The sequence below is a fragment of the Calypte anna genome, chromosome 3 (assembly GCF_003957555.1).
Source record: "Calypte anna isolate BGI_N300 chromosome 3, bCalAnn1_v1.p, whole genome shotgun sequence".
Classification (NCBI taxonomy): Eukaryota; Metazoa; Chordata; class Aves; order Apodiformes; family Trochilidae; genus Calypte; species Calypte anna.
This window is the reverse complement of record NC_044246.1, coordinates 17,030,316-17,057,012: the sequence shown is the minus strand read 5'-3', so window position 1 is coordinate 17,057,012 and position 26,697 is coordinate 17,030,316. Positions and strand designations below refer to the sequence as shown.

General features: G+C 39.2%; 1 protein-coding gene across 1 annotated transcript in view; it reads right to left on the bottom strand.

Moving 5' to 3' along the window:
- The window catches only part of PLB1 (phospholipase B1), a 76,662-nt gene that overhangs the window by 25,992 nt on the left and 23,973 nt on the right, over positions 1-26,697 (bottom strand). The window contains exons 18-42 of the mRNA XM_008496581.2: positions 26,285-26,351; positions 25,509-25,567; positions 24,364-24,437; positions 23,019-23,062; positions 22,116-22,224; positions 21,163-21,214; positions 19,172-19,252; positions 17,618-17,683; positions 16,459-16,559; positions 15,612-15,693; positions 14,835-14,939; positions 14,090-14,185; positions 13,533-13,604; positions 13,119-13,178; positions 12,665-12,725; positions 11,934-11,992; positions 10,583-10,650; positions 9,554-9,597; positions 8,226-8,334; positions 4,609-4,660; positions 4,384-4,464; positions 3,198-3,263; positions 2,736-2,836; positions 1,773-1,854; positions 1,062-1,166 (exon numbers count right to left, since the gene is read on the bottom strand). Of these exons, the coding sequence (XP_008494803.2) occupies positions 1,062-1,166; positions 1,773-1,854; positions 2,736-2,836; positions 3,198-3,263; positions 4,384-4,464; positions 4,609-4,660; positions 8,226-8,334; positions 9,554-9,597; positions 10,583-10,650; positions 11,934-11,992; positions 12,665-12,725; positions 13,119-13,178; positions 13,533-13,604; positions 14,090-14,185; positions 14,835-14,939; positions 15,612-15,693; positions 16,459-16,559; positions 17,618-17,683; positions 19,172-19,252; positions 21,163-21,214; positions 22,116-22,224; positions 23,019-23,062; positions 24,364-24,437; positions 25,509-25,567; positions 26,285-26,351 (1,896 nt within the window). The remainder of the gene's footprint in view (positions 1-1,061; positions 1,167-1,772; positions 1,855-2,735; positions 2,837-3,197; positions 3,264-4,383; positions 4,465-4,608; positions 4,661-8,225; positions 8,335-9,553; positions 9,598-10,582; positions 10,651-11,933; positions 11,993-12,664; positions 12,726-13,118; positions 13,179-13,532; positions 13,605-14,089; positions 14,186-14,834; positions 14,940-15,611; positions 15,694-16,458; positions 16,560-17,617; positions 17,684-19,171; positions 19,253-21,162; positions 21,215-22,115; positions 22,225-23,018; positions 23,063-24,363; positions 24,438-25,508; positions 25,568-26,284; positions 26,352-26,697) is intronic.

Genomic DNA, 26,697 nt, shown 5'->3' with positions numbered 1-26,697 from the left:
TCTAGATTTGGAGGCAGAGATTTCTATTTAGGATCATCTGAATATTGTATGAGATAAGAAAAAGCACATTCTGAGCTTTCTCAACATTTGAACGAATGCTTGTGAGACTACAAAGAAGTTCAGAAATATTTGGCTGTTTCTGGTTTTTATTTCTGTGTTCTCTAACACTGTACCAAATCTTCTAGTGATGTATTTTCACAAGAACAGCTTCACAAAGAAACAAAAAGAACAAAACAAAACAAACCTCAAAAAAAAAAAAAAAAAAAAAAAAAAAAAATCAAACCTTGTTTCTCCTGGGCAGCTTTCAGTCTGTTTTCCAAATTTGTCTGTAGCAACATCTTAACATTTCGAACTTCTCACTGGCTATTGCCAGCAATAACTCTATTGCTAGTATACCAGAGCAATCCCTGCTCAGTATTTTGTCCCCTTTGCTCATAGTTCCAAGTGAGATGAGTAAGTGCAGACTCATGTGAAAATTAGCAAATGGAGTTTCAGTTTCAGAGAAGGCTTGGGTCATTTCCTAGATTTCTAGTCTACTGAGACCTACCACTAGAGTTACTGAAACACAATTGCAAATAACAGGAAAAAGGGCTTATACTACATAAAACTACTGCTTCCATCAGATCACACATAAACTTCTCTTTCTGTCAGACACAGAAGAACAGGCTATGGGACATGAAGAGGAGGTGATGCTATAGCCTCAAGCAAGCAAGGCAGCTATGTTGCCTCAAGAACTGTAACTTAACATATTTGTCTTATTAATAATAACATTAATAATGTCATTTTTAGAAAGAAAAATATTTACATACCCTTGAAAACATACACAGACCTCTTAGATCAGGTCTGATTAATTTTCTAAAATAGTAATTCATATTGACAGCACAGTATGTAAAAGAAAGAACTGCTAACCATATAAAAAATCTGATGTGATACACCAAAAAGCAACAAGTTCTAAGAAGAAAAGCACAGAGCAAGTTGAAACTATTTTGCATATCACCTCTAAAATTTAGATTCCCACACTTACTCACTCCTTTGCATACAGAAGTCTCTTTAGACCATACCTGACCAAGAGGAATCTGTACATTACGGAGGAAAGGCTGGATGATCACTGTAAAATTTTCATGAGTATCATATCTGCCAGACTCCACTAGTTTCTGAAGGCCAAGCTGTAAGAAACAAAACAAAAAAATTACCACCAATAACACACCAACATCTCTGTATCATAACTGGGTTTTGCAGTTTTGGTTTTTTGGGGAGTGGGCAGGACGGTGTTGGGAATTTTTGTTGGGTTTTGCTTGCTGATTGGTTTGGAATTTTTTTTTGTTTGGGTTTTTTTTTGAGTTTTTTTGTTTTTGTTTCTTGTGGGGGGTTTTGGTTGTTGTTTTTGTTTTGGGTTTTTGGGAGGTTTTGGTTTGGTTCTTTGGAGGTCCCAAGAATCAGCAGGAAGCTTTTACTTCTTAACTGAAATAGCCACAAATGTTGGCAAAAGGTAAGCCTTGCAAAGTGGCCAAGAAAGCTTGAACACAAATTGTTTGTGGGGGATACGATTTTGGTTACTAAACTCCCACCTACCTATCTGTACTAGAAAACAGTTTTTTTTCTGAAGAGTTTTGCTGCTGGTTTTAGTTATATGGTGTTTTCGATAGCAGATTACCTCATGCTTAGCTCATAGGGCCCATTTTAGGCAAAATAGTGCTGTGATACAGTGATTGGTAACCAAGAGCTCATCTCAACTGGAAGTAAAATGACTGCACCATTCTTGATAAACATACCTGGTAAGCTCTGTTGGCTTCCTTCACCATTGTTAAATTTGGTGAGTCATCTTCTCCTGTGAGAAGACAACTACACAGGTAACTGTAGAAGGAGTTAGAGGAGAAAACAGGAATTGGAGAGTTAGAGATCTGAGAATGCAAAAGTCACCCTTTGCCACCCAACACCTCATGACATCTGAGGAGCAAGGAAACCTGTACAGCTGTGTTTCTGTGAAAATGTGTTTTTTTCTTTGCCATCATCCATCATTTCAACACTTAGCCTTACTTTCTGCTTCATATGAATGACACTGCTCTAAATCAGTTTGGTTTCACCACTGGATATATCAAAGTAGTGTACACTGTACTCTGACAGTCCCATTCATTACACCCTGACATCCAGAGGCCCTGCAGCCTGCCTGACAGAGGTGTGTAGCAGTTCCTCTGGAACTAGAAAACAAATCTTTGAAATATACTGGGTGCATTACCTCTGAGCTGATACCTTTCCAACCAGCAATTCCTTTTGCATTCCCAAGACACGGAATCCATCCCTGTCTGCAGGGTCAGCAAGGAATGCAAATTACTCAATGAAATAAAGCCTCTGAAACAGAAGAAACCTGCCTGCTCTGCAAATACTTCACATTCCTTCAAAAAGTCTGAAAATCCAAATGCTTGTGGACTTCAATCCCAACTTGGGGAATAACTTCATCAATAACTTTAATGCAAGCTTGTTGAGGTATACATTATATATCTCAGACAACCTTACAGTTTTAAATATGAAAGAAGTTGTCTGGCATCACTTAGGTCAAAGCCAGGAGAAGGAAACACCATCAGGCAGGGTGATGTCAGCACCACATGGGATGTACTTGGGACTGTAGTGCTACTTTTGAACATCAATTTAAATGATGAAAGAAACGTAGAATAAAAACATGCTTTATCATCATGGACAATAAGCTCAGGTACAAAAGGAAGTCAAACAAGCCTTACTCTGCCATATAAGTGGGGCACTGAACTTGAGTATCCACAAACAACTGTCTCAGGGGGACGAGGTCCATCACATCAACCAGACTCACTAGAGCTTTTGGAACCTGAAAAGTAATTCAGACTTTGGCTTAGAAGGAGGTGGTTACGCAGTCCAAAGTGGATTTATTTTATCCCAAAGTGAAGTTATTTAACATCCTTTTCCTTTCTCCATTTCTGGAAGTACAAAAAAACCCAAACAAACAAACAAACAAAAAGCCAACAACCCAAAAAAGCCCCCAGCAAAACTCCCTCACCAAATTCCCCTAATTCAGCTTTAGATTTTTTTTCCAACATCATGCTCCAGAATTCCTGTCTGTTATTTCAGACTGCATTTCAAGTCAAAAGAAAAGTCTTTCCTAGAAGTCAATGGAATATGTTTGGTTGCTGGAATGAGGTATAATACCAGGACAATTGCACAGCACTTGCCTGCTCATGCAGAATATCAAGAGTTTCTTGAATTCTTCTGACGAAATTTACAGCTGAGTAGTGATCCTGATGGAAGCACAAGAGATTACTGGTAAATGGAGACACAAGGCATTGTGGTTGGGAGTCTGGAGAATCACATTAGTTCACTTCCTTTTCTGCCATACACCACTATGGTCAATAGAATGTTCTTGCTTCATAGAGACCAGGGATTTTAAGAATATCAATTGATTTAAAATGTAAACTCAGTTTAATCTTGGATTTAAAATAAACCTTGTTATGTAGCAGTATATTTAAACCAAATCCACTGGTTCTTCATGTAAAGACACACAAAGCAACCCGATCTGAATGCATGCTGAACAGCATAAACCAAGCAGGGGTAGGCATGCTCACAGTCAGCTGAGAAGCTCTCATAAAAAGCTCTCATGATTTCATTAGGTGAAATCATTGCCAGTCAAGGTCATAGCTATAAATAAAGCTATAAAACTTGGTAGCAGGTGCAAAGATGCCTAGCAAGGCTCCTTACAGAAGCAGCGAATTTCTCAAGCACAAGAGGTTGCAGGAGCATTGAAAATTCACAAGAAGTTAGCATAATAAAGGCAAGAGAGTAAGAACTGTCAGAGAAAAGAGGCCTCTCCCTGCCACCTGCCCACTCAACTCCCATGAACTCCTTATGGCAGCCCTAAAGGCTCCTTCACAATCCAGAGATGCATAAAATTCAAATTATATTGAGCACTGAAGCAACATTCTGAATACATACCTCACCTGTTCCTAGAACCTCCCAACACTGCAAGTTAAAGGGGGATGACAATTGCAGGATTGGATTAATGGTAATTTAAAGCAGTATGATTCTTTCTTGGATGTCTAAAGAGACCTTTCTAGCAGTACATTAGTTAGCACACCAGAGGAATGAAGGTTTCTTCTATTTCCCTATTTTCTTACAGACAAAAGACAGCAGCAAAGAGCGGTTCTTGTCCTGGAGTAAGCCAGAGAGAACACAATCATTGTACTCTGTTGCTGATAACTGGCTCTATATCAGGGCACTGTCAGCAGCAACCATCATTAAAACATACAGCAGCACATATAACTCATGCCATCTCTGTGAAGGCTCTAAGAATTCATGGATATCCCTCGACATATTTCTACACAGATGTCACAGTCCCACTGCATTTTCAGTTCTACCACTCACAGGGTCCTTGCAATAGTTGCACACATCGTTGCCTCCAATTTGCACCACTATGAGCTTCCAGTCAGCACTCAAGTCAATTCTCTGTGCAATAAAGAATAAAATAATGAGACTGAATTACTTGGACTTTGTGATATGCACACGGTATCATTGCAGGTGTATCTATCATGTGATGCAACACCTGTTTCTTCTCATGCTGTAAGACTAAAGAAGTCACAGACAACTTACAGGATCAGTTTTCATCAGTCTCACGAGTTTTCTTGCTTGGGCTGGTAAGTGCCTGTGAAGAAGGACAATTCACGAGTGAAAAAAACACCCTTATGGAGAGATCAAAATTAATACTACTGAGACATCTTAATCAAGTTGTCAGATATCAGAAGGGCTGAGTGAGGAGACAGTACAGTCCTCATGTTGCCATGATCAAATCACACATTTGCATTTTTGTGCAAAGTCAACATCAAAGTGAACTTGAATACTGATTTTACTCAAGTTCAGAACCATAAGTTTAGCTTCTACCACAGTGTTTAGCACTTAAAACAGCTTAAAAGACATACACATCAATACATTTCTAAGCAGATGGCCCATTTAGAACTAGGCTGCTACCAATCATGGACTAAACCAACATGGGAATCCCAAGTCCCAGTATTTAACTGACCTCTTGACATATGTTTGAGCATAAACCACAGCTCATCCGCTGACAGAGATGAAATGTTTCAAAGTCCACTGTGCACACTTCCCTCATTTCTATAGCTTGCACCCAAAGTCAATACTTAAATTTCAATTAGGTAAAAGAGCTCTGTGCACACTACTTTTCCAGGGTAATTAAAAATGCAAGAAACTTTCAAGATCACCCAGACAACTTATGATGACAGCCTCTCTGTTTTTCAATGCTGATCCTCAAATATGCATAGAAAAGAGAATGTGATTGGAAAGCCTTGGCCTTCCAGGCAGCTTTGTAGTATAGTATAAGCTGCATCTCCCTCCAAGCTCTTGTTAGAAACACTTCACTGACTGCCTATCATTTCTGGAAGCATATCAGCTGACATTAATAAGCATAACTCTTGTTTTGTATGGCAACCAGAGCTTAGCTTTCCTTTGCAACCCTGTGTTTACTGTAGACCAGGAGATAGCTTTCACCACCTTCCTCCAATTGAACACTGATCTAACACTAACATAAAAGTATTTACTGGGGAATGAGCCCTGTCAGAGATTTACTTGTGGCACAGGCACTCTATGCATCTGATAGTTCTGTTCAGTCTTATCCTTGTCCAATGTCATAACTTACTTATTTATATCCCAAAGCTAACACAAGCCTCAAGTGGTCGCAATTCCCTTCTGTTCTTACAGTGGAAAGCCCTGAGCTAAGGCACTGACGTCAATATTGATTCAGAGGAAAATACCACTTATTGAGCAGACAGTCTGCAATGCCTTTGATTTCTCATGCAGCCACTGAAGTGCTGCTGCATCCTGAGCCAAAGCAGTCAGTAAGATCTAACAACATCTCGAATGAAGCAGTGCCGGCCATCACCAGTCCTCGAGGTGCAGTTATCACCAAATTTAGATCTTGATCAATAGAAACATTTTGCTAATGGGGAATATAGATATTCACAATTTCTGCCACCTGTCGTCTCTGTCTTAAATTCTTATTATTTTTTTTTTCTTTTTTCCCTTGCATGAAATCATAGATCTCAGCCAGGCTCTGCTTCAGACCTATTCATAACTCCAACATGCGTGTAAGCCTTTTGGCAGCGAATGCAGATAGGCTTAGCAATGTTTTGCTGTCTGAGATCTGCAATCTACGTTGCCATCATTTACTGAAGAGCTCTTCAAATCAGCCACTGATTTAATTTCAGTAAATCCTTACATTTGGTTTCCAAAGGCTGGTGAAGGTGCAGAACTACTTGAATTCAGAAGGGTCTCAGCACCTCTGGAAAGCAGTTTCCAAATTAACAATCAAAGTGAGAGATGCCAGGAAACAATTTTGAAATACCAATACTAGGTGGTGGACTCTTTTTGTCACTTGAATCATAGGAAAATGGATTTTTTTTGGCTGATGAAGAATAAATGCTGGATTGCATCATAATTACAGAGCCAAATACCAAAAGCAGAAGAAACATTTCCTTATGTTGCAAAACATTACAATACTCAACTAGGATGCATTTATCTTCTCAGATGACTTAAGAGCCACAGTGTGAGAGAACAGAACCCCAAAGGAGCACCTCGAAGTTCAGGCAGATAAATGTAGTGGTTTACAGGACTTTACTTCTGCACTTTACTCTTCTGCACAACTTTCCAAAGAGAATTACAAGACAGAGAAACAATAGAAGACTAGAGGAAATCTAGGCCAGTAGTTGTCTGCATCTCCTTGCTCAATGTCTACAAAGCATGATTGCAGAACACAGCTGCACTTTATCATGTTTATCCAGTCTAGCTGTGAAGCAGACAATTTTTCATTAGAAAAATATTCATCAACTCATTTTGTACAGCTAACAAATAACTGTTTATTAGTAATGCCTCAGTTACTACTGATACAAACTGCTTTATATCATATTGTTGACTTAAGAGTTTGTGTATCCTGTTTCAACTTCTCCCACCACTCTAAAAAGCCTGTTTATGATTCAGCTGATCAAAATTACAAGACAGGCACCTATCTCATTCTTTCCTGTAACAACCAAAAGCTAAATCTGGATATATGCTGCATGAAGAAATATGTTAATAAATCCTTATTAATGGCTGAATCAGAGCCATAATGCTTGCACGTGCTTCACTGACACACACAGATACACTCAGACACAAAATCCCTTCTGTCAGGTTTAAGGTGCTGTGGGATACATAAGGGCACCTAACATAGTATTTCTGTCAGGAAATCCATGCCTTTACTGAGGTTGTTAGTACGAGTCAAAAGTTGGTCAAGGCCTACAGGAGAGCAATAAAAAACACCTGATAAGTCCTAACAATATTTGCTTAGAAACAGCAAACTCAGACACCTCACCTGGCCTCTGAATCTCACTTCCAAGACCAGTTTGGGAAGTAAGAGGACTTTTTCTTGAAACAAACAAACAAATTAAGGACTTTGTAATATCAGCTAACAATGTCAAATCCAGGCATGGTCTGCCAGAAACTGTACCCAAACTATGACTGAATTAATCAGCCATCTCTTTTGTTAATTGAACAGCACTGGCTCTTGAAATAAAAAGCCAGGGATTCCTGAGATAAACCATACAGAAAACCTCAACTCATGCAGCCTCCCAGGTGTGACTAAAAGCAAAGAGCCAATTTTGGATGACTGCAAGACACTAAAATCCCAATTATTTTAGCAGAACCAGCTGCAACTGCACCATGTCTGCAATGCACCAAAACACATATATGACCATCAGCAACTCTCCTTTCTTCAGATTCCAGACTGTGCCTGGTTTTTAACTCTCTCTTGACCACTCTTGCTTGTTTACCCAGAAACCTGAGACCAGAATTATGTTTTTTTCTAGTATCTCTTTACCAACCCACTACATGCTCATTTTCTCAAAGCATACATGCTCTCAGGTATTTATTGACCAGCAAATAGATAAGTGGATGGATATTGAAGAGGAAGAGTAGAAAACACCACAACCTAACTGTTTATGCCAGATTCTTTTTTGTGGTTTCCATAAGCAGGGCTGTTGGCTTTATTTCAAAGTTCAGATATGAAATAAGGCCATACATTTAACAGGTTTTAAGCCAATTTTCAACTCTAACTAGACTGGTTTTGCTTGCTGTTTAGAACAAGTTGTGACAGCACATGAGACAGTTGAAGGGAAATTAGATGAAGCATCCATCAGTTGCAAATGTAAACCAAAAAAGTGACATACTCAGCCTGAGATCCAGGAACTGCCTGGTTAAGGAACGCATTTGAGTCATTCTCACTCCCAGTCCCAGTCGAATAGCCCATGATTGTGACATTGAACTCTCGAAAGATGTCTGAAAAAGAAGGATGGCAATGAAGGGAAAATGCCTACTCCTGCTTCCTGCCTGCAGGGACTGGTGCACTCCAGCACTGCCAGTTTTGCTCTGACAGCACAGCTGCTGCACCCTCCACTTCACTGACTGCATCCACCAAGCAGTGGTGAGGTGAACCACAAGTTGGCAGCAAGGACTGCATTCTTGCTGTGTCCTCTGCTGTCCCTGGCAGATGAGATGAGCAGAACTGAGGACTACTGTGTCCTGTATTCTCTCATATCACAGTGGTTAAGGCCTAAAAAAAATCCTCAGTTATAGGATGGTGACTTTCTGAAGCAATCCTGAAGGGGAGTTCAGCTCAGAAGGAGCTTGTTTTCTGCTAAAGGATCTGGGTCTACTTCATGGTTGTGCAAAATTTCATACTGTTGACAAATACAAAGAAGAAAACCTCAGATGCATTTTTCTGATTAAATCCTACTATGTCCTCCACATTCTCCATGGTAGCTTCCAAATGGAAAGTGACAGCAATTCACAGCTGCTAGTGAAAATGGTCACGTTGTAAACCATAAAAGCTACCTTAATCTCAAAGACTGAATTTAACCACATTTTAATCAAGGCTTTGTGAAATGTAACAGCACCTAGTGAATCAATTATTTCCTTTTTCTAATTATATTTTTGTTACAAACTGCTTGTAACAGAAGGACCCTTCACTGGCCATCTTCAAATGGAGGTTTATTATTACAGCTGATCCAAAGTGAAACTCCAATGACTTTACATTGGCAATAACCTGAGCTATAACAAGTTACACATTTCAAAGATGAGAAAGTTGAAGTTATTCCCTTCAGGATACATGCATGAGTATTCAGCTTTAGTTACCAAAGAGACCTACTCTATGCAAACATCTGTTTTCTAAAAAACTGTGGTGGAATATTTAGGAAAAGCAAATGTCAACTGCATCACAAGAATGGACAAAGCAAATTTATTTAGAAACTCAAATAGTACTCACTAAGCAGTTGAGAAGGGAGAGTGAGAGGAAGGAAATTTCTAGGTACTTCTCAGCATCGCTGATGAAGCCATATTTTTATTTACTAGTCCTAGGATATTGTTTCTTTGGAAGTTAGTTCTTGTTAATTACTCTGCAACAGCTTTGAGACACTTAAGAGCTCTCTAAACATATCAGAAATCTGCCCATTCCCTCTTTTCAATCTTGTCATTTAGATCTAGCAAAGTATTTACTTACTGGGTAGAGTTGTCACATTCTGTAATGATGCATCTCCTCCAATACTAAAATAAGAAAGAGTAATGCCAGTCACTCATCTTTTAGCTGAACACAGACCACAAGCAAAGCAAAAACCCACCTCACATCATAAAAAAAAGCAAAAGGGGACTAATTTGGTACCTATCAAGCTACCCGATTATGTGGAGAGAGCAGAAGTAGAACTGCTATTGGGAAGAATGTCTGAGGTTTCATTGGTAAAAAGATCTTTCAGATGCATGGGGTGGGTACAGTCAATCATAAAATGGCAGAAAAATGAATGAGACAGCTACATATTCAAGTGATTGAACCCTAAAGTATTGCATATTAGAAGGTTAAGCTTGACCTGTTCCAGCCTCATAAAGCCACTCTAAGGCAGCACAAACCAGACAGTGCCTGGGCAACAGGAGAGCAGCAGTAGCAGCAGCAGCTCCTCACTCTTCTCCTGCTTCCTGCGCAGGGGTATGATCTCCCCAGCTTTTCAATCCATGAGACACACTGAGGCCACACTCTGGCATATGTAGAGGGGTTAGGAAAGCACAGAATTTCTGCACTCAGTTGCAACATTGTCACACAAAAAAATTCAGTTTTTTATGGCTGTGCCCTGCACGTGTTAAAAGTTCTCCAGTTAAAAACACAGTTTTCCATGATGTTACAAAACTTCAGAAATAGCAAACTTTGAGAAGTTGTCCTAAAAGCAAGCAGTTCTGACTTGTTTGTTCCAGTTTTCTCCAGTTATGTAGATTTCCAACTTTCCATCCCATAAAACTGTCATAAGCAGCCAAAAATGAAAGCATGAGAGAAGTCTACAGGGTAGCTTAAAATCGATCACTGAAAACATTTTCTGTGAAGCCAACTTTATGGATGCTAATACATCTTTGCAAGAAATACTAGTTCAAGAAGCAACTTTTTTTCAACTTTCTGACAGTTCAAGTCCGCAAAACAGGTGGAAGAGGATACTACTCTTTACAGAGAAGAACACAGATCTCCTCATCACCTAAGATGCAGACTTACCTCCAAGACAGTCCCCGGAATACAGTGTTCAAATCCATGAGATGATCTGAAGCAATTCCAGTACCAGCCTGGATGTTATTTTTTTTGAACCAAGTGAAATTAAAGAACAATTATTAATAAAACAGTCATTCATACTTAGGAATTTCATTTATTTATGACATGTTTCTAAAAAAGCTTCAGAAGGTGTATGCCTTCTCAACCTTCCTCATGAAGAATGAATCAATACCTTTCATAATTACTTCTGAACATCATATGGCACATGATGCACAAAGTATATGATGAAGCCATGTAACAAAGGCTTTCTTCTTGTGGGTCCAGCTACACTCTATAACTCATTTATGATTGCATTACTCAAAAATGATGAAAACATCTCAAACACACACAAAGCTTTTAGGCTAATGATAAGAAGCACTAAATGAACTCAGAGAAAACAAATGTATCTCAGAAAGAAGTACTGTAATACTTTTACATCAATTTGAAAAGTATTGTGCTAAGTGGAGAAACTTGTAGTAGTACAAGGAAGAAAGCAGTCTTCACACTTACCCTGTAAGAGGTAAGTTAAGAGTAAGCAAGAGGCAAGATAACAACTACACCACTCCTAAAACAGCACCAGTATTCAGAAGCAGAGCACCTGCCATCTGTGATACTACGGTTTCATGCTAAAGTTAGGTAGGGGGTAGTCCTTCAGTACAGCACAAGACCAGGGGGACTATTTGCCCCTATTTCATCATAAACTACAATATAATATTTTCTCCTAGGTATTAGCTCTATCAAATTAGTGGAAGACTGCTGTTGTAGACTACCAAAGATAATAATTCTCAGGAAGAGCTACATCTTGATGAAGAAATTAGCTATGAGTTAAAACAGGCCCAATAAAAAGACTTAATATCTTCTGAGACAGATAAAGACAGAGGGCTCTCACCCCTGCATATCCTTATCTCATTAATGCTAAAATGAATAAAATGCTATTATCCAAAATCCCTTTGTCACACTCTGTTCCTGAAAGAACCAAGGCAAAAGAACTGGTTCACCAGTCTGTTCCTGTTCAGAAGAATTCTGAAAAACACAGTAAGCTAAGGCTTGTGCTCTTCCGTTTCCAATGCAGCAAACTAAGCCCTTCTCTAAAGGATTTGTCTGTGGTTTTGTCTGACTTCAAAAGTATGTGAATATGTGTGTAGGGGGGAACAGTGCTGGAGAACTGAGACTTTCTTTCTTGTTCTAACTGCTGGATCTATTATTGTCCATGAATCTGTGGAACTTTGCTTCTGTGCACAAAGCTATTTCTACTCCTGCAGAGCAAGCATGTGTTCATACTTTCACCAAGAGAACACTAAAACCAAAGCCTTCTTACCGTCAAAGAATCCCCAAGAGCTGCTACAATTTTCACATCAGCTGGCTTTAGGGAATGCACTGCAAAGGAAAGAGATGCAGCTGAACCTAGATAGGAAATAGCTACTCTTTTTCATATATGAAACATGTCATTGTGCATTCTGCTGCTCAGGCATGATGTTTTTGCAGCATCCAAGTGATAAATCTGGAGCTCTTCAGCTCATCTGATGTGGCTGTAGCAGCAGCACATGCATATTATTCAGCATCCTAGTGGTTAACACTGCTACTGGAAAGGCAGAAGAGCAAACAGCAATCAGTGCCAAGATGAAAGTAAAACAATGCAGTACTAGACAAAGCAGGAATGGCATATTAAAGCTGCAAGAAGGCAGAGAAGGACTGAGGCAAAGACAGTATGATTTCAAAACTGAATACTGCTGTGTCACAGACTAACATGCATAAAAGCCAGATTTCCAGTTTCTTTCCCTAAGATTTATGTGAAATAACTTAGAGATTGTGACAGCACTCAAATTTGGATTTTATCAGAAGGTATTTTGAAGGCTTACACCGGCAGTGGGGTTAACTCACAAGTGACAGTATGACATTGTATCTATTCTTAAGCAGTAGCTGAAAAACATGACATGTTTTCTGAGCAGGATTTTTCACAGTCCAACAGTCGTTTAGCAAAAATAAAACCTAATCTTGAAGGACAGTTCAAAGTAATTCAGCCTCTTAACAGAAAACAGGCAAGAATACCTGAAGTTGCAGGAGGGGAGGATGGAGACCTGTCCTCACATAGCAGCTGGCTTCCATAATTCTAAAAAGGAGAAAGCTGGATATCATTTGGGTAGGAAATACAGTCAGTAGTAACTAGTAACTTCTTGTAGAGGTTAGGTGGACAAAGCAAAGCCTGTCTGGCATGTAATTAACCAGTCAGGTCTTGGTTACTCAACTCAGTAGTTGTATTCAGTATTACACAGAGTGGCATCCTGTACAAAGTGTGCTATCTGAGCATGTGTTCTTACAGGGGTTTCTGGATGCATTTTGCTTAACTCAGGGAATGCTTTACTGTTCTCTGCCATGCACTCAGCCTCCCAAACTCCTCTGGCCACAGACCAGTTTCACCTGTGGTGCGGTGCATGACTCATATGGTTACTATACTGGAGCAGATGTAGCAGAGTAACAGTGGGATGGTGATGTTGCTACTTACTGGAGTTCTGTTAGGGTATGTGTAATTACTGTTCCTGTATGTCCTCAGGAATGGCTCATCCTATAAAAACAAGGGAATCTGAGTCAATGCAAAGCATCAGAAAAATACATGGAGATTTCCATTACCCAACCATCAGATGTCTGTAGATGACTTACATACAACTTGATGTAAATGAATTCCCAGGATAAAAAAAACAACAAAGAAATGGCAGTTTTAAAATCAGCAACAGTGTAAACCTGGGACATTATTTTTATACAGCCAGAACTTAGAGAATACACTTGGGACCCTGGTGTATATGATTAACAGGAAGCATGTGGTCCCACACAAAGTGTTCCCCATGACCTCTGCAGAGCCGTGCTCACTGATGCCACCCCCAGGTCCTCTACACAAACACAAGACACCCTTGTAACTTACCTTACTTGGACATTTGAGAACAATCTCATCATCTACTTTTTGATCATCTTTCTTCTGACCTAAGGGTTCCAGCTGTGGGAAAAAGGGGGCAGCACGGAAGTGAAACAGGAGGAAATTATCAGAGACCAACAGGTAATGCTGTGCTACCACCCACTGGAAAGCAGCTCTGCAGCACATCAGGACATTGGCAATGCACTGCACCCCCACTGCTGACTGCCTCCACACGCGACCACTGTGCTGAAGCAGCTAAATCCAATAAACCATGAATGTGGCCTGATGATCAGGCAGGCATCATCTCCCTGAGAGAAGTCCAGCACTCCCAGTCTTAATACAGTCTGACATTTACTGGTTTGATATAAATGGTTAACAGTTTAGGTGACCTTTCTTCACATGGTCACTCTTTTCCTTTCTAAACACATTTAAGGATGCAGTAGAGATAGGGCTAGCAATAGAGTAGCTTCCTGGGCTGGATTTTTTTTCTTTTTTTTTTTTTTCTTGCTGCCAAGGGCAGGATGGGGAAGACAAGGAGCAACAAAAGCAACCTTTATGAATCTTACCATGTTGTTCCACAAAGCTCGTGCAGCCTGGGAATGAGATTTCTGGCTGAAGTGGAAACAGTCTGGGGCAAAATATGAACCATCCGGCAACCCTTCCTAGAGAACGAGATGGATGCTGTCACAGAGGCAATAAATGTACAACAAGCTGTGCCTTATCCCCTCTCTTTTCCCATGAGGTATCCCAGCTGACCTCAACCTGAAGCAAGCTGCAAAGGCTTGAGGCCAAGAGAATTAAACCGGGCCAGAGAATGCTAATAACTCAGAACTAAGAAGCCTTTTAAAGCTTTTCCATATAGGAGTTCCAAAGTAATGAAGGATACAAACTATTATGACTCTGAGTACAGAATACTCAGGCACTGACATTCATCATGTTCTTTATTTCCCCTGAGATTCACACATTGTAGTCTTTTGAAGCATGCAGATTTTCATAATAAAGTCTGGAAGGACTTTTTGATACATAGGGATATGAGGTAAGTGCTTCCTGGTGAAGACTTTGAACTGCACTGTTGTTTCACTGTAGTAGAGTGCCCAAAATTGTGTCTTCAAGGCCTATATTCCTGTTGTCTTTTATCTGCAGGTTATTCCATAAGACTTTTCTGCAACTTTGGATGTTAACTCAAGTGACTATAACTATTCTCAGGCCAGAAAATGGCTGGACACTTTTACAGCCAAGACAACTTTGAAAAGTCAGTGGAATTACAACAGGGTAACATGCAGGTCTGGGGTTTTTTTTTGTTATTTTTACCTGTGTTTTCGGCATTTTCACATTCATCAGAAATGGTTGGATAACCACTGTGAAATCATCTCTAGTGTCATACCTTCCACTCTCTACTAGCTGGCGCGTTCTCTCCTAAAGAGTCAAAAGAAAAAAAAAAAGCCACCATTCCTTCTTTTACATTCAGCTCATTGTGCACCTCTGTCATTACATTTCATCCAGCAGTTTCCCCACCATAGTGCAGAAATACAGATATGGCCATCACTTCCAGCTCCCACCAAGCAGCCAATGCAGCCATCTTTCTGAGACACACATCTGGGCTTCTTTGCAGAGAGGCAGCCTGGGGTGGCTGCCTGACAGACATGGGCAGGCAACCTGCTCCATAATTAGATTTCCTGTCTAAATTGTTTTTCCAGAACCATGGAAGCTTTTCAGTTTGGCTGACATCCAGTGCCTGAAATTTCATGTTCCTTGAGTTATCATGTTCCTTGACTTAATCTGATCTCCAATGAGATAAGTAATCAAAAGACTGCTGGCTCTCTGACATACTCTACTTTCTATGGCTCTTTAACAATTTTTCTTTCTGTTTTGTTCTTTTAATGAATTGGTTGCAAAGATCTGGTGCCTGCTCCCATTTCCCCCTCATGTTTTTTTTTTTTTGTTTGTTTGTTTTTTTTAAGTCACAGCTACAAATATGTCATTAAAATGAGTGGGAACTGTCCTCCACCTCCAAGTATCAGCCCCTCCATGGTCTCTTGGTCAGCAGGAGCATGACATAAAACTTGTAACAAATACCACGTGCCTTACCTGATACCTTCTGTTATAGTAGACCAATTTCTTGAACTCATTGGAGTTGTCCTTAGGGGTTACCACACAAGGACACAGGACCCTGTTGGATGAGAACATGACTCTGAGATCTGCTCCTGTTTTTTCCAGTTCCTGAGCAAAGACCTGCAAGGCCTGTCTGTCCAGAAAAGCAGAGATGTGCTTCTCTGAAATCCAGTGAGTCCTGAGTAAGTCTGAAGGAATATGTTGGACCCCACCTGGGTCACCAGAAGCTCATTGAGGCACAAGACCTCCAACCTCAGTGATAGATTCATGATGACATGGGAGGATTGTATAGCCATAAGACAAGAGGTAGTACAATTAAGTACCTCAAACATCTACTTGAGAGATTAATTACCAATAAAACTAATAATCAGCAATGAGATTACAGAGATTGGAAACTAGAGAAATAAAAGGGAGAGTTTTAAGACTGCAAAAAGGCAAATGTCTAAATAAAGCTAGGTTCAAGTGATCAACTAAGAAAACCTTATGTCTTAATCTCTTCTCTGTCTTTGCCCGAAAGGTGCACAGCTGAGCTCTTTCTGCCCTGGCTTGAACTCTCTTGCAGCATGAGTGATGAGTCACTAAAATGGCACCTCCACAAGAAAGTGATAACAGCAGAGCTCAGACATAGGGATCATGATAGACAGACAAGTATTTCTAAATGCTGCACTGCAATCAGCATGTAGGCACATGTGCATACACAGCGTAACACACCAGTGGTCTGAAACACCAGAACCATTTCCCTTTAAGAAAAGAAGTTTCTTAAGATGACCTTGCAGCCTTCTGTGAGCAACAGTGAGAGCTGTAACATACATAATCTTCAAACCTCATAAGCATCTTTGGGCATCTATTGTTTTGTGATGTGTACAGCTCCCGGAGGCTTGTGGTGGAAAGCACCATCACCAGGTTCACAAACGCCCGTGGAACCTAGAGAGAGAATGCACAAACTCAGAGCCACTGCCTGGAGCACAGAGAGCTATCTTTGCCCCTGCATAGCCACAGCAGCCCTCAGGTAGCCTGCTGATTCAAGCAGCTTGCATTATTTATAACAGAGGTGTTCAAAGTACTTTCTCAATAATTAATCCCCCACATATACAGTACTAAATTACAGCCCCTGCCTGTGCTGCCTTAATCTACTGCAAATCCTGATGGCTGATCACTTGAAAATGATGATTTCAAAAAGCTTCAAACCAGTTATTATTAGTTGTCAAAGAAAAAAACAAGCCAAAAAACCCAAACAACACCCACCCAACCAAAAAAGACAGCCAAACACCAAAAAAACCCCCCCAAAAATGACAGAAAAAAAATCCCAAGCCATCAGAAATCCCCCCCCCCAACCCCACCAAAATCTATTGGCTTATTTGGATCCACTGCTCTGGCTATGCTCCCTTTCTACCTTCTTGTGAACTTGCACAGCAGCAAAAAAATGAAAAAGTCCTTGATTTCTTAGCAACAACTAAAAACATCAGTATACTATCAAAATTCTTTTCATACTAAATCGTATATTAAATCCAAAACACAAATACTATTCTAGCCACAAAGAAAATTATCTTCATCCCAGCTGAAACCAGGACAAGGTCTCAACATGGCTCAGATTCCTGCTAACACTGAGTACTCTAAGCATCCTCACCCTCATCTGGAATATCAGAATCTTTATGACCACCAGAAAAGTAATATTCATTTGCAGTATAATGAATAAGTAGAGCATTTTCTAGCCATTGAATACTGTATGTTTGTTCAAATTTTTTACAATATTTTTTATGGTTTTGCCTGCAACACATTAGCTAGAAACATACATATGCCTATTCCTTTGGTAAAATACTTCTCTAGCCCTTTATGCCTCTCACAAAGATTTTCCTGCAAGCATCTCTGCATGCAGCAGAGATGCTGTATAGATGAAAGCAGGGAACTAAATTTTCAAGCAGGTATCAGTGACTGCTTTACAAACAACGCAATCCTCCACATACTAAAAAAGTTTATTTTACCTCTCTGTGAAGCATATCCAAAGTTGTTTGTAGACCATAGGTGTAATTTTCAGGAGAATAGTGTAGCTGTGGAAGTGAGAGGGTTGGATTTTATTATCAGTTTACTCAAGCAGGGAGAAGAGAGACCAGTTGAAGTCTCACAGCAGAGTTATTTTTCTTAACTCCTGGGTCAAGGGTAACAGTCTTAGGTAAAACTGCCCTATATCTGCTTTAACTTCCTTCCCATCACAGCTGTCTCCCTTGTGAGAAAAGCTCTAGCAGCCATAGGATACCAAATTCAGGGGCATTATCAGACAGCACAACATACTCCATCCTCAGGATTGCTTGGGCCAGTCTTAAAAGCATGACTAATAACTGAGTAACAGGGGCTGTCTTTGAGAGAGATCAGTTTATGTATAAGTAAGTTTGTTTCCTCATATGGAATACTAGCAACATGCTTCCCATGTACTCCTTATCTGCCAGAAATAATAACTGGCAAAGCTGAGGTGTTTATCTGGGAAATTTAATCACTTTACTTGCCTCTCAGTGGCAAAATTTCCCTGTTCCATTTGAGTGCTTAAAAACCTCTAATTTAATTGTCTCAAGTAATCCAACTTTTATTTCTTCACTTCTGGAACTATCCAGCAGCCAAAGAAACTTCCCTATGAGAAACTTCTGTCTTATTTTCAACCTTAAATCTCTTTGATTTAATTCCAGGCAGAAAGTGTTCATTGGGAGCCCCTCTGGCCTACTCTACAGAGCTAGATAGTTCATTTCCTTTATTCATTTCCTAAATCAAAGCTCACCAAGAGCACTGTGGTTGGCACGATTTGTAGCTGCACAACATAAAGGAAGTATCACTGGGATTTCTGGATGCAGATGTGTCACTTTCTTGTCACATTCATGTGTGACTGCCATTCAGCAGAAGGTAGGAATGATTAATTTGCTCCTTCCTTGTTTTATAATCATCTCGCTGTGCTGCTTTACTGTCTTTCCTGATCTAAAATTAATCACACAGAATGAAAAGTGTGGATTCACAACTAAAAGAGGAGTCTGGCACAGCCTTTCACCTCCTCCATACTCAGATACCAAAGGCTATATACAGGATGTATATATATTTTCTCTATATACAACATATATATAATTGCACCAGCACAAGCCGTGTGCAGAATCATTCCCATTGCACTGAAGCCAGTAAGACAGCACCAAGTAAGACTTGGGAGTCTAAGTGTACACAAGACAAAGAGCAAAAACCCTTGACTTGTTATCTACAGGTGGTAAGGTGACTAGATAATGGAAACTTATCTTATTTAACAGCAAAACAAAGTAGCCACAATTATGTAATTTACTAAAAAGATAAGATTCTAAGGATATGTTCTGAAGATATCACTTTGTTTATCACAACCTGAGGGTGAACAACCTGAAGATCTCAGTGTAGTTCCATTAGAGCTGCACAAATAAGATCTACCTTATTTTGGTCTCACCCAATGAGTTCTACCCACTCACTCATTTTAATGCATAAAGACCCTCTGCCCAGGCTGACTCAGTTTGTGATGCATGCAGCAAGGGACTTACTGGATTTTCACAGTATTCACACAGGTCATTTCCTCCTATGAAAAGTGTTATGAGCTTCCAGTCAGTTTGAAAATTTATTCTCTGCACACAGGAAATAGAATAAAAGTTACTAATAAAATTCAAAAAGAAAAGAAAAAAAAAAGGGGGGAGGGGGACAAGCAACATACTGAACACAAATTTAATATTTCTCAGGGTTCCTGGTTATAGTTCTCTAAGCATCCTCAACAAAAATGCTTTTGTAGTCATGACTGAAGGTGTAGAAACTACTGTGATGTAAACCAGGTTTACAGTATCAATAGCACCATGAAAAATCACTTGCTTCAGATAACTATTGCTCAAAACCCATCAGTAAAATTTTCTTCATAATACCTTGTGTATACACTAAATGACTCCTGTGGTCCTAGGAAGGTATCTTCATTGCAAAAAAATGATGATGTATGTTTTACTGTGTCGTAAATAATGCAGCTATCCTGCTGGAAAACCCTGGAGGACAATACACTCCAGTCTTGCTGTGAGACAAACTGCAAAGGATATAGGGGCAATATTAACTGTCTAACAATGCTAGTAAAAAATTACACTATTTTTCCTCTGGAAGAATTTTGCAAAGGGCCAGATAATGCAAAGAAATCAGGCCTCAGTAAATGCATACCTTCCTAGCTTTGAGGAGAGGTTCCAATATACTTAGTACCATGCAGCTGATGTGGTTTTCAATACCCTAACTCTTTAATTTACATGCAAAATACCCCTAAGAAAGGAGCAATAATCTATTAGCCTCAAGTGGTTCACAAATATCTGTCTTCAAATGCAGAAGGAAACATATTCCATCTGGTAAAGATACTGTTTGCAGTTCAGTCTCAAAATATACTGATCCAAATAAAAAGAGGGAATTTTTTTTCTCCCGCTCTACACATGTGTTTTAAAAAGATAAAGAGCAAGGAAAAAAATCCCAGAAAACCAAGAGAGCACTTAAAACAAAGATCTTTGAGCTATGTGATATGTGAACATTCTTTCTAGTTAGAAGTTTTTTAGTTAAATGAAAAGAGGAGCTTGCAATAAGAAGAGCCAATTTGTTGTGTGATGCTTCCAAGCCCAAGCTGATAAACATGACCAAGTAGTACCAAAAGCCTTGAATTATTTGAATGAAGCCCATCCAGCTGCTTGTTAGCTGCTATCCCCTTTAATCTCATATATAACCACAGTGAAATCTTGTTTACAAGAAAGTGAACCAAAAAGGAAGGTACTGCAAATATTATTGCCAATACATATTTACCAGAGTATTTATGCTAGTCATGCACATAGCTACCTTAAAGGTTTTTACACCGCTTTCCAAATGCTCAACTGGAAAGCCAAAATAATATCATATAACTTAGGTCACTGGTTGCACTTCACATTTGTCAAATTACAAATAGCAAACAGTCAAAGTAGTAGTTGAGGTGTAAAATATGCAAAGGATCCTCAGCCTGATATGTGTTTTACAGAACATTAATCAAATAATTCCCAACAACAAATGTTCATCTGCTGATGACTGAAAAAATGGACCATATTGGTTTTGAAGAAAACAAGTTCATTTCTCACCACACAATTTTTCACATGTAAAGCTTGCCCTCAGCATCCTAGGACATATTGTACTGCTGATAAAATCAAGTGCTTACAAAACAATTACAAGCAGGAAAGCAAAATCCTCACAGGGAAATAGTTCTGTCATCTTACAGGGTGACATAGGTTGGAAGGGGAAGCAATGGCACTGAATTTACCCACCACTTCTGATGAAATTGATAAGATTATCGGGGTTTGATAGTACCTATCACATGCTGGTACAAGTTCTTAAGACAAGGCTATAGATTATTTTGTACAGCCTCATACTCTGCACTGTGGAATATTACATGCTACACTTTTTGTACCATAGCTTTAATGTTTGGCATCTGCTGTTGGTCTGTTAGAAACTTATCATGCCACATTATTTCATCTTTCTTAAGACTTATCAGACTTACAGTGTCATTCTTCATTAGGTCCACCAGTCTTCTAACCTGTGCAGGAACATTCCTAAAAATAAAAGTAAAATAAAATCATAAAAGTAAAATACTAAAAATGCAAAAGAAATCCTGCATGGACAGCAAAGCAAAGAGGGAAGCTGATAAATGAACATCCCTCACATAATGGTTAAAATATCTGGAATGTCCTATTTTCTCTGAATGAGAGGTATGATACAAAGGAAGTTTTCTTTTGAAAAAAAAAAGTAAGAAAAGAACTGGCATCCAACAGACACTTTACCACTTTTCAAACCTGCATAGGTTTATCTTTACAAACTATATAGAAAATACCCTGTACTGCCATAAAATAAGTGCACATTGCTCCTTGCCAGCATCAGACAGATGCTATTGATACACATACATGTATCCATCAATGTTATTACATGGCCTCAACCCACTGATGTTTGTCTCATAAGTTTTCCCAAGAGAAAAGATATTATATGAATTTTACTGAAGACTGAACAAAGTAGTCTCTAGGTAATTCCCTGCTTTGCCACAAACTGACCAGAAATAATTTTCTCTGTCTTAATTTCTCTACTCAAACTTTTGGTCCTGCTGACAAGGGGGTTTGAATATACTTCCTACAAAACAGGGATAGTTTTTTCTGCCTCTCAATAGGGATGTAGGATAGAAGCTTTCCAAGTAGTGCTTGGAAAGTGTTTTGTGTTTCTTGGTTGAAAATGCTAGAGAAAGCATTACTTTTGCTGGTAATTTATTTGACATAGATTACAAACAAAGCCCCCATCACATTTGTTGGCCTTCAAGCTAGAGATGAGTGAAAGAAATACATTTGTGCTTGTCTATCAGCCTTTCTGTAGTCCTGCAAAAGTCCAGGGTTTGGGCTTGTTTTAGCTAGAACTGAGTTTTAAAGAAAAATAAACCTTGTATTGAAGTTAAACCAGTTTTTCTCTTACTCTGCATGATCCCCTGCAACAGCTTGGTTGAATGCAGCATTCTTTGAAGTCTCCTTTCCTTTCCCAGTGGAATACCCTACCAGGGATGGGTTGAACTCACGAAGAATGTCTGCAGAAAAACACAGTGGGATGAAATGTTGCTTATTTCAGCAGGTAGCAAATGAGGTTGTAGAAATTAGACCTTAGTAAAAGTTAATCTAAAAGCTTTAGGAGATGCCTATCAAAAAATTAACCTTGAAGTATAATAAAAATGGTGATTTGTCACCATAAAAATACTTCCTTGCCCTCAAGTTTTCTGATTTTCATTACTTTATATATCTCATAATGTAACGTGATCATGGCTAGCCATGCCATTTTGCCCACAAAGTGAGGCTGAGTAACCCTATACTCAGGCAGCAGACTCTCATGCTGTCATACTCTGCCTGCAGATGGGCTGGTACAAAATCCTTTAACCCTATTTCCCCAGATGCATCAACCCCAAAGACTTAAGATGCCCTTTTAGATCTTAGTTTACGAACACCTCTAAAAAACACATATAATCTGACCTTGTAACATGACTGGTGTGGCCTAAAACAACTTTTTCAAACAGTTAAAATGGTTCCTTTAGGCTATGATCTAAGATATTTGATTCATCTATCCCCAACACATTTTTGACAGAACTATAATCAACAGAAGAATACTGAAACAATCAAACCCATAGAAATTACAACATATGTAGTTAAGTCATGCACAGCAAATTACAGCCTGATTGTTGCACAACTTTTACTCAGCAGTGGACATCGAATACAAAGGGATTGCTTCTGTGTGCTACACAGTGTAATCTTTCTTCCTGTCTTTTAGAACAACAGCTATGTTAATAAAGAGCTTGAGATAGTTATCAGTTTTAGAGGAAAAGGCACTTACTTGCTAGTGTTGTGACCGTGCTTATGTTTTCATTTCCTCCAACACTGTTGAAAAGAAAGAAGAAAAAGTGTTCCAAGACATGATGGACTTGGTAAGGCAGCTCCCCCTTAAGGGGCTTCTGTACATGTACACAGCACATTATCTGGTGGTTGTACTAAATCAAAGCAAGCTCTTTGTGTGCATACCAATGGGGTCACAAAACCAGTCTGTCATAGCCATTATAATTAGAAGCCCTATACACAAACTGCCCTTTCAATTCTCTGATGTGTTTAAACCTACCTGGAAGAACTGAGAATTTTTAAAAGCTGCTCTCTGCTATTCTCGTTCCTATTAAAGCATTTATTACTTCCATTTTTAGTTGGCAAATCCTTTGTATCCATAACAACAAGGTCTAAAAGCATGTATTGCACAGTGATAAGTATACTCAATACTTCTCCCCCCCATTTCACTCAACTGGGAAAATCCTACTAGAGTGATAAAATTCATTGTATGTCTGGATGCTCTTTGCCCTCCTTCAGGCTGGAGAGTATGCTAGGATACTTTTCCCTCCAAATGTCAGAAGAATTTTATCAAAGCTCAAAATATAAAATGTTTGGCTTAAAACATCTGTATAGCACCCATTTAATTTGGAATGGAGTAATTTGAGATACTCTAGTCCCTGTTTAAAGCTCTTATAGAGCTGCAGCATTTGAGATGGATTAAAGATTATGAATGGTAAAAACAGCCTGACAGGTTTGGTGTTAAGTAATGCAGTTGCAGAATAATAGAACATAATTGCCTATCTTCAGAATGGCTTTTTGACCTGTCTAATAAAATGCTGCATGTGTAAAAGTCTCCACTGACTCATAATCAATAAAGTGTTCTACATGGTGTAAGCAATACTGGGAAAGGGTCAAGGAAATAGACACTGTTTATGAAACAGCAGCAGCAAAAGAAGATCCCATTGTGGCTTTTCATAGATTTAGTACGAGACAAATAGGTGATGTGGATCACAGTAGAAAAGAGCTGACAGAATAGAGAAAGAACAGAGACAGAAATGGTGCAATGCCACTGGAGTCTAGCAGCCCCTTTTACAATTGCTACAACCATAACAGGAGAAAGGGACCATCTGAACAAGGGCATCATTTCATTGGCATATCCAGGCCCATTCTAGCCATGCTACATCGTACTCTAGATGACAGCCAGCAGTTTGAATATTTTATTTCTCATCAGTAAAAGTACAATTGCAAAATGTAAAGTCAAATTTGCTCTCCACAAGCCTCCACTTGGAACAAAAAAACCCTATATATAACAAAACCCAAGAATATGGGTTCATTCCTATTGGAGGGGAATTACTGGGACTCACCTCCAAGAAAGACCACGGTATTGAGTCAGGACATCCAGAACATCATAGGGTTTGGATGCTGCCCCATTACCTGCCTGGAGGCAGAAAAGAAGAGTTCACCTTCAGAAAATATGAATTACTACAGTACCTAGTGCTCTGGCTGATCCTAGTGAAAGTAATTAAAGAAGATGTTAATGAAGCAAGCCATGTCTTTTTCCCAAAATATAGCAGATCCTGCTTTCAAGAGGATCAAGGACTGAAGGTATTTTAACTCTGTTTCAGTGAATTAGCCTCTTCTATCAACTTCATGATTAGATCAAGTGGGGAAAAATTGTTTGAGAATGTTCTAAATATTCATGTTATTCTAAATATACACAAGGAATAAATAACATAGCAATGGTCCTGAATGAATAATTTATAATAATGCTCCACACATTAAAAAGTGGTACAATAATTCTATGTCTTTCTTATTTAAGTTTTCCCAAGAAAGGAGACTACAAGCATTTAATGTGGTAATTAGCACAGAACACATAAGAAGCATGAATTATTATATGAGCTGTGAAGCAGTCATCACTGACTGAAGAATTACAGCTAGGCTAGGGGTAACAAGTTTACATAGTTCCAGGAATAGTGCTAATAAATTTGTCAAGACACACCTGATGATCTATTACAATTTTACACAAATATTTAGTTAGTATAAATAGACATGGTTTTTTAGGCTTTGGTATGATCATATCGATATATATCATATCATATATATACATATGCTTATATATACACACACACAATTAGCTGCAGAGTTTGTTCTTTCTATTTACACTACTTACTAAAAGATCTGAAGGTGAATACCTTGGGAGCTATCTAGAATCAATAAAGAAAAGCAATTGTTGCAAGTCAACTCTAGCAGGCTGGTTTTGCTGCAATGTAATCTAATCTTGAAGTTCTTCCTATTGTGGCATTTTGAACTTTAAATGGGAACTGTACACTCAGGTTAGACTCCTGATCTGGTTACCAGCAAGTCAAGGTGGAGTCAGGAAAAGAATATGTGAAAAATATGATTGGCTCAACAGGGTGTGACTGTGTGTATGCTACTTCTCAGGTTAAAAACTCATAAATGCTTTTTCATTATTTGTTTTAATGATGGTTAACCAGTAACCTTTACTTACTGTGATTGAATCTCCCAGGGCAGCAATTACCCGAATATCAGCTGGTTTCAAATTATGAACTAATAAAATAAAAAACAGTGTAAGGGGAAAGGCAAACTAAGAAAAATTCAAATTGTGATGGTTACCAGAAATTTTCCTAAGAATAAGCATAAAATATTGCAAAGACATTACTTCAGTATTCATGTCAGCATCAGCTCAGAATAAAACACTGACAGGCATCAAATCAGAAATCATTCTTTGTACTATAGCTGGGCATTAGCTACAGTGACAAAGGAGGCAGTAAGCCTTCCATCTTGCATCTGTGCTTAATCAGATTCCTTTTAAGCAGTGAAAATGATGGAAAAGCAGGCACAACTCTGGTGCCAGAATAGGGTAGAAATTCTGGGACAACCTCAGCTTCTGAAGGAAGGAAAAAACTCACTCATTAGCAAGAATCTCTGTGCCTTTTTACAACTCAGACTGCACTGACAAGAGCCCCTCCTCCATGCATAGTTTTATCACCCCTGCAACTGAAGTACACAACTACCTCCTGTCTTATCCACTGTCACTTCTTCGTTTCTACATGAAAGGTGCAGTTGCATAAGCTTTCATCATCCTTGAGGGAGAATTTGCATCTTACAACTGCTTAAATTGTTCCACAAAGGATCTTAAAAGCCACAGTCAGTAGTGTGCAGTGCTTAGAAGAGAAGGGTACCTTTCCTAACAAAACCCAGTTCCTGTTCTCTTCCTATCACTAAATAAAAGAGCTCTGCAATGAAAAGTGCACAGGAGTGTACCTGAAACTGGAACTGAATCAGAGGGATCCCGGTCAAGACAAGGAATATTTGTTCCATAACTTCTCTCCTGCAAAGGCAGACAGGACAAGACTTCACATCAGACCCACTACACTCTGGTCAGGATAAACCATTTATGTCTCAGAACATTAGATTAATTAATTTCACATGCTTTATATACATCTCCCCAGCTTAGCCTGTCCTGAGGCCACGCCTACAACTGCCCCATGAAGACAGACACAAGCTCAGAAGTTGCATGGCCACATTAGTGCAGCATGGCTCTTTCCAACAAGAGGGCCCAGTAATTTCAACCTGCCTGCCATGCTGTGTTCAGCTATGAAACATCTTACGCCCACATACTCTGAGCTTGGTGAGCTTGCAGCCTTTTGTGAGAAATCTTTTGCACATCCCTGGAA